The sequence below is a fragment of the Zea mays genome, chromosome 6 (genome assembly GCF_902167145.1).
Source record: "Zea mays cultivar B73 chromosome 6, Zm-B73-REFERENCE-NAM-5.0, whole genome shotgun sequence".
NCBI lineage: Eukaryota > Viridiplantae > Streptophyta > Magnoliopsida > Poales > Poaceae > Zea > Zea mays.
The window spans coordinates 65963884-65976081 of NC_050101.1; the positions used below are offsets into that span (position 1 = coordinate 65963884).

The following is a 12198-nucleotide window of genomic DNA, read 5'->3' on the forward strand; positions in this document are numbered from 1 at the left end:
TATTCAGAACATCCCATTCAAGTTTTGGATTAGAACGATAGGATCACTCGAAAAAGAACCCTCAAGTTCTATAAAGTACAATGGAACCAGCATAATGAAGATGAAGCTACCTGGGAGACTCAAGATTTCTTGGAGAAAAAATTTCCTAGGTTTTTAGCTTCATGTAACTTGTAAGATGTGTATATCTGATTGTAGAATTGGAATAAATCCCATACCACCCCCTGCTCTGTAAGTCAAATAAGGAAATAAAGATGTGACGTGTTTCCTTTTCCACTATTTACCCTAGGACCTTAAATCTCGGGACGAGATCTTTTATGGGGGGAAGGATCTAACACCCCTGGTGTTACTGGCACTAAAACTTGAGCATGACATCATATGCATTGACATTTCATTTTATTGTTACACCTAGAATGCATCCACTAGGTAAAATTTCAAAACAAGTTGTGATGTGGTTACATGATGTGTGCTTGACCCTAGGGTAGGGTACTTAACCCTAGGATTAGGGCATGTGGATAATAAAAAGCCAAAGTGAGTAATATCTCAAAAAGTCCTTGGAAATACTCAAAAGAGGTTAAGAATGATGAATTTGAGTGGTACAAAAACCCTAGAGTGCTCAAAACCCTAGAAGAAACCCTAGAAAACCCTAATTTGTACCCTAGGGGGTAAATTCAAATTCTATACACTTTTGGACCAAAGTGCAAATATCAAAGTGATAGAACATCAAAAACTAAGTAATTTTTACATTGGAGGATTTTCATGTGGTGTGGAGAAATTTGGACTTATTTGCAAAAAAGTCCCATGAACACCATATGGCTAACTCTGAATTTCAGTGAGATTGAGCCAACCTTGAAGCTTTGTATTTCTTGATTCATGAAGATTTTACTCTAAGTCAATACATCAATCTTGTAGAGCTATGATAGGAGTGCACTTTTCCTTAAGTGACTAAGCATTGATACTATACAAAAATTGGAGATAAAAAGACTTGAAGTCTGGTTGTCAGTCAACCCAGGAACTAAATTTTGACTAACAGTGAAATGAGGTGAACTTGAGATCGAATTTGAGTAGGATACAGTGATTATTTGAGTATGGTTGCTATAGCAAAATCAAAGCTGGATTATAGATCAACAACTTTGTTATAGATGGATTAACATGTTGTCACATATAAATCTCTACTACTCTATATGTTCTTATTATAGGCGTCCACACCCTGTTCTGTTCTACCTCCACAGTCCGCACCCGCGACACCGCCGCCGTGATTCGCGTGACCCCCGCCCCCGCCATCCTCGCGCGCCCCCGCGCGTGGAAATCCTCCTGCGCCCCGCCAGCCCAACCAGCCCGTAACTCTGCCCCATCCCCGTTCAAACGCATGCCGTCGCCGCCATCCACGCCGCCATCAAGGGGTTCTCCTTACAACAACGGACGCCATCAACGGATGGCCTCGGATCCGCCCCATCGCTCCTCCTACCAGCAACGGACGAGAATCTCCGCCCCACCCTCCTTCCCACACCGTCGATGGAAGGGGACTCGAGTCCACCTCCGTCGCGGCCACGGCCTCCATGATAGGCCGCAGGTCCACCTCCGCCATCCGCTCGCTCTTCTCCAACGCCGCGGCCGCCTACCACGACCGCATCGCCGCGCTCGGTGAGGGCAAGCCTTGGACCGACCCGCCCGTAGTCAAGGAGACGCTCGGATCTGGCGCACCCACCCCGCCTAGGAAGCCACCCTTGCATGCCTCTGGAGGCGGCGGCGGGTGGGACGACTGGGATGATGATTTTCGATCGGACATGAGGCGGAATCAGTCGGTTGGATCATTCGGCGCCGCGGGGGCGCAGTCAGGGAGGCAGCCGCCGAGGTCCAAATCAACACAGGACATCTACACTAGGCAGCAGCTAGAGGCGTCGGCGGCTAATAAGGATGATTTCTTCGCCAGGAGGATGGCGGAGAACGAGTCCAAGCCTGAGGGTATCCCGCCATCCCAGGGCGTAAAGTACGTTGGGTTCGGATCCAGCCCAGCGCCATCGGCTAATAAGAACGGCGGTGCTGCTCAGGGCGATGTCTTGCAGGTCGTCTCTCAGGTAAAAAAAGATCATCTTTGTGCTATCGCTGCGTGCAATGAACAAATCCACTTCACACGCTACTCATCACAAAGATAACGAACATAGCATATTTTCCATTGATTGGATAACAATATATCATCAATTCGTAGGAAAACAGAACAATTACTATGGAGTATATGTTTGACTACAATGGTAGGGCTCTGAATTTTATTCCTTGCTACTATTCGGCAGTAAAAACGGAAGATTTTACGACTTGTAAATGTTGTTTCATTACATGCATAAATCAATTGGTCTATCTGGGGTTGCTCACCATAAGAAATTTGTTAGTATTGTGGTCTAATCAAGTTTTAAGATGCATATTGAACACCTGTATATAGTGATGATGCTTTGTTCATTCCAATTACTGGGTAGTACAGGAACATACTGAGGTCCCCTATAACATATTTACAGAAGGCCAGCGCCACTTGTTTGAATTGTTTAAGCAAAACAGGTTTCAATATGCATGTTGCCATGTGAGCCAATATATTGTAGTTGAATAGCAGTTGATGCATTATTGCCCTCAGCTTACTTTGGCCATGTGAATATTTAGTTAGGTGTAGTGAGTCCAGCATTATATCTTGTTATGCAATTGTATATTGGTTTGATATAGTTGCCGTGGCCGCCGCTTCCTCCATCTGCACGGATCCGACTCACCTTCCAACCCTAGCACTTCCTTCCATCGACGACGCTCGTGCTCCCGCCCCCGTCCATCTCGTGCGTCGATGTCGCCCAATCCGCATCCCTCGCTCCGCCCGCCCCGACGCACGTGGGTTTGCCTCCGACGCCGACCTGACTCGCTCGCCTTCACCTCTGCCCATGGCGCCTTCAAGCCCCCCATGGTGGATGCGCGACGCAATGTGGAGGTCTTGCAACGAGCCGGCGTGTTCGTTCACGGGGACGAGGAAACGGCGGTGTTCTACGCGCACCTAGGCGAGCTGTGCCCGCTACCTGAGTTCGTCAACAACTGCTACGCCGAGGCCGCCACCCCGCCCCCAATCCTCAGATCTAATGTGATGTGGCCATACATAGCGATGTCGACCTTGTGCTTCTACCAGAGTGGCTGAAGGAACTCGCGGCCCATGGGCTCCTCGGTCGTTCCTAAGTCGGTGTAGAAGGTGGCCAACGAGTAACCTAGGACACGGTACACGAGGAAGATGAGCCATGGCTGTTTGTGCCGATCAACAGATGACAGACAGTGCTCGATGAACCTGTACTGCACCATTCCTGGCCTCCAGTGCAACTCGGTATTGGCTACACAGAAATGGAACATCCTGTAGTCCGTTGAGTACCTAGAATGATAAGCTGATGTTCGATGAGAGCTTCTTACAGAAAAAAGGTTGGAAAATACTGTAACTTTCTAGATGGACAGCGATGCACAACTCAGCTCCATCAACAAATAGCTTCAATGTTGTATTTGTTAACTGCCATAAGTATTTGTTTTTGATTTTTTTGCAGGTGTCATGAGTAGTGAAATTTCAGCCATCTCAACTTCATCAAACACCATAAAAGGTTGTTAATGTCCTCTTTTGCCTGTCTATTCTTTATTTTAGTTGAACCAGAAATATCTTTGTATTTGACCACGTATATAAGCAGTAGCTTCATGTTTTATTTCATACCAGAACTGCTCACGGTTTTCTGCTGGCACGTAGAACATATTCTGAGCTAGTACCCCACATTCACCACCCGAGTCGAGATTTCCATAGAAAGATCCTGATCCAGACCAATCTCTTTCGTGGCTACCACTGCAACCACAAATTAGTAGCATCAGAAACATATAAAAATTGTATCGTTTCATTACTTGATCTGTTATCGAATTGGAATCCTGGACGAACCTCCCAACCATGTAAGGCACAGTAGAAGCAATGGGCTTAACCTGTGCAGTGAGTTGGTCTCATTGTGAAAGATAGCCATTGGCATATGAGCTGGTTTGTTGTGTTAAGTGAACCAGGCTCAAAGTCATTGGACTCATTTGAACCATCAACCTCAGCCTGATAAAAAAATGCCAACTTTCGTGTCAAGCAGTTAAAAGAAATTCCATCTACTTCTTTGGAAGAAACACTTCCTCCTGTACTAATAAGCAAACAAAATTAAACACAGTAGCAGACCACTGAGTCTCCTTTTTTTCTTGCTTGTTAGTTTGACTGTGTTTATTATTGGAGCTACAAACAGGCCTGATATCATTGACCCCGCTCTGCTGAGGCCAGGGCGTCTTGACCAGCTGATCTACATTCCAATTCCTGCTGAGCAGTCTAGGCTCCAGATCTTCAAGGACCAGCTAATCTTCAAATTTTATCCTTTTTGTAGTTCACAAGACTGTAAGGCCTAGCTGAAGCTTTCACCTCCAGACAGATAGTCCCTACAGAACAGAGGTACACTTTAGAACTCCTCTCTCATTTCAGTACTAAATGAATAACTGCTATGGATTGGTAAAAAAATGTGAGTCTAGGCTAATATAGTTGAAGGGCGGCAAGACTGGATCCAAGGGCGGTGCTCAAGGACGAAGGAGAGGTGCAGGTATGCGCTGCCACGTGGTTGGTGATACCCGTGGTAGAATTGGTTGGTCGATGAGATTGAATTTCTCGATATGGATCAAGTTCTAGGCTGCTGCTTTAGTTTTACGGGGGTTCATAGTTGGATCTGAAAATTATGGTGCTTAGTTGATTGTCATTATTACACAGCATTGATAGATGTGTCTTAGGAATTGCTTGGCCATTTGTGTATGACACAAGTATCTTTTGCACACAGTGCCCACAGTGCAGCAGATTAACTGATACTGCAGATGTAGTTTTTGCTCTGAAGCATTTGATTCCACTACACCTGCTGTCTCTAGGATTTGGTATTTGTTTAATTATTTTTTTAACATTGATATCTTGTCACAAATACCAATTATCCATATGCATTGTGCCTCTATCCAGATGACTTATGACTTGTTTATTCAGTTTACCAGCTCACTGCCCATGTTTTTTATGCACATGGAATAAATTGTAAGAAAATCTTCTTGATGCTTTTTTAGGCCTCCACTAATGGCACAAATTGTAGTATCTGAACACACATCTTAACACATTCCATACATCCCACATGCACATCAATTATTGCCCTTAAGACGTACACTAGATTGACCCTATGCACACATATACCAGCTGGAGAGGTTCACGAAGCTCTGGTTTGAAATACGGGCCCGTTGCTGTCCCATCATGGCCCAAAGGCGCTGGAGGTTGATCTAGAAATTAATTTGGTGGCATGCCATGATGAGACAGCCATCAAACAATCCTGAGTATCGAAGATTCAACCCGAGTTTTGGCGCAAAAATCCTAGAGGCTGATCTAGAAATTGTTATGGGGGCATGCCACAATGAAACACCTTTCAAACAATCCTGATGGTTGAACTCAAGTGAGCAGCTTACCTCACATGCCATGTTACCCAGCTACGAATATAGTTTGATCCCATAAGCTTCCTTTCTGTTTTTTTCCAGCTCCAATAAAATCTTCAGCATTTCTTTCATAGCCTTAGTCAAGTTCAACTGTTTAAGTAGTCTCCATCAAATATTGTTCTATTCGAAAGAGATGAGAAGTACTTTAAGGCAAATGTTATGGTTGAATAGAATGATTGAACTGTAGTAATGTTCAAAATTTAGATTACAATAATAGAATGTCATTTTGAAATTTTTATCCACTTGTTGAGTTCCCTTTCAATTAACTGGGGATGAGGGATATATGCTTTGTGTAGTTTACTATTTTTCGTGTATGACCAAAGCAATAGCAAACCTAAATGGTCCAATTGATGTTCTGTTTTTTGGTGCATGCACACTACTGTATAACCTTAGTATTACTTTCGTGATCTCTGCTGATAGATGACATGCTCCTTTTGTAGTGTCTTTGAAGCCTGAACTTTTTGAAGGATTGAGGTTTGACTTCACAAAAGGGTTGAATCAAAAGTTTTCTCTTAGCCACAGGTAAGATCATTACATAAGGGCAGACCCAGGGCCAGAGGCTCCCACTTTTACTATTCGGTTGATCGATTCACTTGTTTTCCTCGATCGTGAGCTGCAGGGGTTGAGCAGCAGAACGATGGGTATGTGTGTCCCCGCTCCCCTTCGATGCTCACTCGCTCGACTCCGTTTCGTCCCCATTGCTCTTGTATTAGATTGTCTGTTCCTTAGGTAAAGCCAATTGCGTGAAATCATATATTTAGTAGCTAATGTAGATGTGTGTAGTTTAGAAGTAAAGGTTATTTCAAAGTATTTTCCATAATAGTAGAGTAAACACTTTAGATCCAAACTGAGTACTTTATGGCTTTTTTACAATTGCAGAAATGGGCAATTTCAATAAAGCAATAGTTATTATTGTTGTTGACGATTGGAGTTTGTTAAAGTAATGCCTAGATGTTACTGGTTATTTTGATGATTATTTTTATTCATCTTCTCTCCTAGCGTGTCTTCTCAAAATTAAGGTGGAGTATGCTTGATGTGAAGTACACTGTAGACAAACTAAACACACCCAGGTTAGTTTTGCTTATTAGCAGAGCTTTTCATCCATCTTGAAAAATAAAACTGAAATTCCTTTTTCTTCGTTTGCTCGTCTACTAGATCCGCACATTCTTATTTCGAATCATCTGCACACTGCACTGATTTGAACAGGCAAAGTGTTGGGCAGTGTTGTGCATCAAGAGCGCTCGCCACTGGGCAATGGCTAGCCAACTAGACACAGACAACAATCCCTTTTGTTCTGTCATCACATCTTGGGAGCTGGATATTGATTACTATCTTCATGTGACGACAGCTAGGGATGATCTCATGTCTGATAGCTACCACTTGAGGCAAGTTTTAGTGGTTCTTTGGTTCACTTAACAAGATGATAACTCGTAATCTTAGTGGTTATGATACAATGATTTCATCCCCTTAACAAGATGATAACTCGCAGTTTGCACCTGGAAATAATGTGTTTGTGGGATCTGGAGTGCGGCTGGCGGGTGCGCGCACAGCATGTGCGACGGCTACTACGACTGGCGGGCGAGCGCGACATGCATGGAGCGGATGGGTCCAGGGTGCGCGGAGCATGGTTGGGCGTTGGGTTGGTGCACGTTAAAACATAATGCAAATGTGAGGGGACAATTTATCTTATGAGCATACTAACTTGAATCGTATTGATTCAAACCTTAGACGGCTATCAAAGGATGGCATTGGGGCCTTTGGACATCTTCTCGGTTTGGTACTGTTGTTACGTTTTCATCATTTCAGAGCTTACAGATGGATCAGCGACCTTCAGGTCAAGAAACACTATCTCAATCACAAATCTCCCTATGACGGTATTATCGATTGCTCACACAAAACCGTCATGTTTCAGTTGTTTATCAAAAATCCCTGCATACGTGTAAAAAACCTGTTAGATAGAAATTAGTCATTCACTCCCACTTGCTCTGAGCACACTAGAACGAACAACTCAGCTAGGAATAACAGTAGCAACCAATTTGAAACCTCATTGGGCCATTGGTCATTCATATATTCTGAGATATACCATTTTGTGTCGTTGTCTGGTTTTTACTACTCAAATTTTGCATATATTCTTATAACCTAATCAAATAAATTGCAGGTATTTTATTCAAAAAATATGCAGGTTTTATTTCATTTTCATGATGACATACACACCGAGAATTCAAACATGTCCCCATTTTCTGCACTTGCCAAAATAATGCTCACTGCAATTATAAGAAGACAGTAGTTGAGAGTAGAAGACAATTTTTTTCTTGAACAAGTTCATTAGTAGAAGTAACTTACCTGGGTGGACTATGATCTGTTGATTAGGTGGTAGAGATACAATAAGTTTGGTGACAAAAGAAGCTATTGGGGCTGAGGGACCATTCGTGAAATAATTTGTATTCTCTGCAAAGAGCTTAACACATGTTTGCTTGATATTTATCTCCACAGATAGGCACCTTCACATTTCAGAAAAAATAAGTTAGCCCATGGCAACATGACATCAATTCTCTCTTGCACTAATGCTAAAAAGAATAGCTGATGAGTTGCGTCAATAAGATTCTTCTTGGTAATAGCAGAAAAAATATAATAGAAGTGAAGGTTGAAGAAAGTGAAGCTTTGTCTGAAACATCTTTGTTTCAAAGCAAAGTCTTCATGTTTCCCTCACACACCAAATGTGGTCGAGAGAAAATCCTAGCTACATATATAGGTTGGTGAGGAAAGATATCCACCTATAACTAACGAGAAGCTAGATATAGTTTAGGTTGAAATTATAAATTTAGCTACATAGGAGGATACAACCAAAATTAGTGAGGACTTGTTCGATTATTCCAATTATATATGGATTAGAGTTAGAATGGATAAGAATAAATTTTAACTTACTATAGATTTAAACTGTGGCGGAACTGCCCGAATTATTCCAACTTAAGTGCCTAAGTCCCGCCTTAGAGGCTAGACCACACTTAATTAGGAATAACACGTCAATCCCTCGGATCGAGTCCGACGAGGCCACTAACAGGATCAAGTACCACATACTCACTCGATAGTGAGGCACAGAGCAAATACAATAAAGCATAAAACCATACATTGAGAAGTATTTAAAGTTATTACATCATCATCAGAGTCTTAGCAAAAGTAGTCATCATTGTTCGGAATGCAGCGGAATAAAACTAACGATAAATAAACATAGAGATGGGGAAGCCTGTCCCATCACTCCTCATGCTCCTCCTCAGTCGAGGTAGGGTCCCACTCGACTGTCCATCCCGGTGGCAAGATGGAAGGCCATGTCACTCCAGCAACCATGTCCTCCAGAGAACCTGTAAAATTATGCCACAAGCAAGGCTGAGTATACTAATACTCAACTAGACTTACCCGGTGTGAGGAGTCTACTCCTCTACCTCTAGACATGCAGCTGTTTGGCTGAGGGGTTGGGTTGCCAAAAGCACTAGCTGAGTCTAAAAATCAAGTTTTAGCTTTCTCAAGTTTTAGTGTGACTCTCTTAAGACTAAATGTGTACTATCTACTCATTCATCGTATCAAGCAAATTAGCAATCAACACTTTTTGCCAAATCATCATATTTCCACTTGTTACTCAATGCAATACAATGGATCAAGTAGTCTCATTAGCTGCAAGAAGTAGACGATTCGAATCGAGTTTTTATCCTTGCAAGGTAAACCTAAACACACGACGTGGCGAGGCACTCCGTCCCCACACACATCAACCGTCCCCATCGATTCCCTGGCAACAGATCAGGGCTCACCGCCTTGGCGTACAATGCCTCACTGACCCCGACTGTCGTCGTGCAGTGACCGCACTTGTACCCACCATAACCGGAATGGGAGACCATGTCTCAGGTCGCGTGAGGGGATATGTCTGCTGGCAGGTTCAATCAGGTACTAGGCTTACCGATTTACCATATTTCTCGACATGTGCTTAGTACATTCAAACGCTTGACACTGGTATCCACACGTTAATCCTTATTCCAATTTCATCTCGTAGACCACGCATCCCCATGGATCTGTGTCCACAGACCAACATCAATAGGATATGAAAGTGGGTACAACCAATTCCTGACCTCAAGCGAGTGCTAGAAAATCACTCGACTTCTACCGAGATCCCTAATTAGCAAAGCAGCTACTCGACCTAGCATACTAGTATCCATCTCAAAAAGGATTCCTGAGTTCATGCAACTAGGGTTTCAATCAACTCCTACAATTAAGTGCACAATACAAGCCTACAAACATTAAGTGTAGTAAAATAGCATATAGAACAGGTTATGCATAAAACCGGGGCTTGCCTTCCAAAGCTGGGGCAGGCAGATCCTCTGGGGCAGGCTCTGGTGCTGGATCCGGGGTTACCTCCTGAACAACTCCTTGCTCTGGCACGAGGATGTACTCTCCGTCTGCGAGGTTACAATCTATCGAATGCAATGAATAAGATATATGTATGCTATGATATGTAGAATTTAATAACAATTATGCCTTAGTGCAGAAAAACTAAGTTAGTTAATCACTTAGGGTTTCCTTGTAATAAGAGGCTCTTAGGTTCTTAGGCTTATCAATTTAGGTTTGAGGTTTTGCCTAGTGATCAGCGTAATGGATCAAGACTTGGATTGCCTCTTAAATGTTTTAGTAGGCAATCAAGGGTTCTGTTGGTCTGGTTAGGGTAATATTAGTTTCCACCATTAATTCCCCTTTTTATTTTCTATTTAGGATTTTTGAGTGTGTTTAAACTATAACAGTGATTTAAATTCTTCCAAAAATTCTGTAAAAATTATAGTGGGTTACTATTGGTCACTGTAGCCTGTCCTGTAAGTTTGGGGTCCAGAATAATTAGAATAATCCCTAGAAAAAATAACAAAAGCTGGGGCAAAGGGGTCACTTTGCACTACAACTCTTATCTAGGGGTGGGTTCTGTACTAAAAGTCGTTTTTGCTGGTATCTATAGGTAATAACATGCTTCTGTGCCAAAAATCACAGAAGGTTACTTAGTGGTTATTTAGTTATGTTTTTCTGAAGTTTAAGGATAAAGTGACACTTACAACTAACTTGTTATTTGAAAAATGTCAAGCAACAAAACTCATAATTTCTCTATGTTTATAATAACAAAACATTAGTTATCCCAAGGTTTGGGGTGTTTTCTCCTCAGGGTTAGTTTTCTAGGATTTTTCTAAGTTTTCCTTGTTTTTCTAAATTAAAAGGTATCCCCTTTCTTTTGTACTAAACAAGGGTATAATAAAATTTTCTAGTGAACTACACTGAATAAGGGAGCCAACAAAAATGTGGGTGCTCCCTGGTTCTTATTTTAAACTACCTTTTATATTTTCTCTAACTTTAAGCTAAAAATGATTTAAATGGCAAACTCTAACTTAATTTGGTGTACAGAGGGGTTTATTATTTTTAAACAAGTTAGGATGTGATTAAGTACTTCTCTGATTTTTTTTAACCCCAGTCTAATAGTGTAGCTATTTTTCCTTATTTTCTTTAGCTTTTGACCAGATAATCAGTTAAATCATAACTTTAATTTTTTTGCAACACTTAGGGGTTTTATATTTTTTCTAAGTAGTTTATATTATTTAGGATCTGGCAAAATTGGTTTGACTTGATTTGGATGAACCAAACTGAAGTTATGAATTTTTCAAGTTATGATTGCATTTAAATCAGAATATTAAAAAAGGTTTTCTGGAAATCCACTTTGCATCGAAGACCCTGGGTTCTTTCTAAACTAATCCCTACAGTTATACCCCTGCGCCACTATTCCCTTGAGTCGCTGACAATGCACAAAACCCCCTGGCCTTTACTTCTTCTCCCCCGAGGTCCCTCCCCTTATGAAAACAGTAACCGCAGAAGGAAATAGGGCGGCGCGGCTTACAGGCGGCGAGAGAGGTCCGGCGAGGGGCGGGGTTGGCTCCGGGAGGTTCTTGTGGTCACAGCGAGGTACGGCTCGACGGCGGTGGTGGTCGGAATCGGCCGGTCCACGTGCGCAGGCGGGTGAACTCGTCGGCGGTGAGTGTTCCAGCCTAACCACGGCGATTCCGGTCAATCCAATGGCACGGTGAGCTCCATGGGGTGACGTAGAGACCACGCGTGCAGTGAATTGGAAAATGGCGCAGAGACTCACCCGGTCCACGTGCGCCGGCGGGGCTCCAAACTCTGGCGAGCACGATTGCGCTATTCCGGTGGCGGGGGTCCTCGGTTCAAGATGTGGCAAGCTTCACAGCCTCCCAGGGGAGCTACCTAGGGGCTTGGATCGAGCAGAGGAGGGCGGGAAATGGTTCGGCCACGGTGGTTGCCCTCGGGTGGCTCTGGCGGGTTGCGGAGAGGTCGCCGGAGCTATGTGTGAGCTCCGGGGAGTTTGGCGCGGGACAGGGGATGCAACGGGGAAGATAGCCGGGCACTGGGGCGGGCTTTATAGCTGTGGCGCGGGTGTGGTCACGGGGCAGCCGCGGGCACGGGGGTTCGCGTACAGGCGTGCTCTGAGCGCGCTCCCGAGTGTCAGCCCGCGACGAACATGTGTGTGTTTGCTTCTGCCATGGTTCAACGGCCGATTGGAGCACCTTAGCGTGCAGATCTTGGCAAAACACCCGTGTACGGTCTCTTCCCTGCACCAAATCCTACCTTTTTGATGTG

The 12198-nt window shown here is 43.5% G+C and overlaps 1 protein-coding gene across 1 annotated transcript; it reads left to right on the forward strand.

Moving 5' to 3' along the window:
* Window positions 1-1556: 1556 nt before the first annotated feature.
* LOC103631077 (ADP-ribosylation factor GTPase-activating protein AGD7) lies at window positions 1557-2352 on the forward strand. The gene has a single exon (XM_008652081.2). It carries the CDS (start codon window positions 1557-1559, stop codon window positions 2151-2153), a length of 597 nt encoding a protein of 198 aa, XP_008650303.1. The 3' UTR covers window positions 2154-2352.
* Window positions 2353-12198: the final 9846 nt, after the last annotated feature.

What these genes read in the sequence shown, in the direction of transcription:
- LOC103631077 (XM_008652081.2), top strand. Translation starts at nt 1,557, where the DNA reads ATGATAGGCCGCAGGTCCACCTCCGCCATCCGCTCGCTCTTCTCCAAC.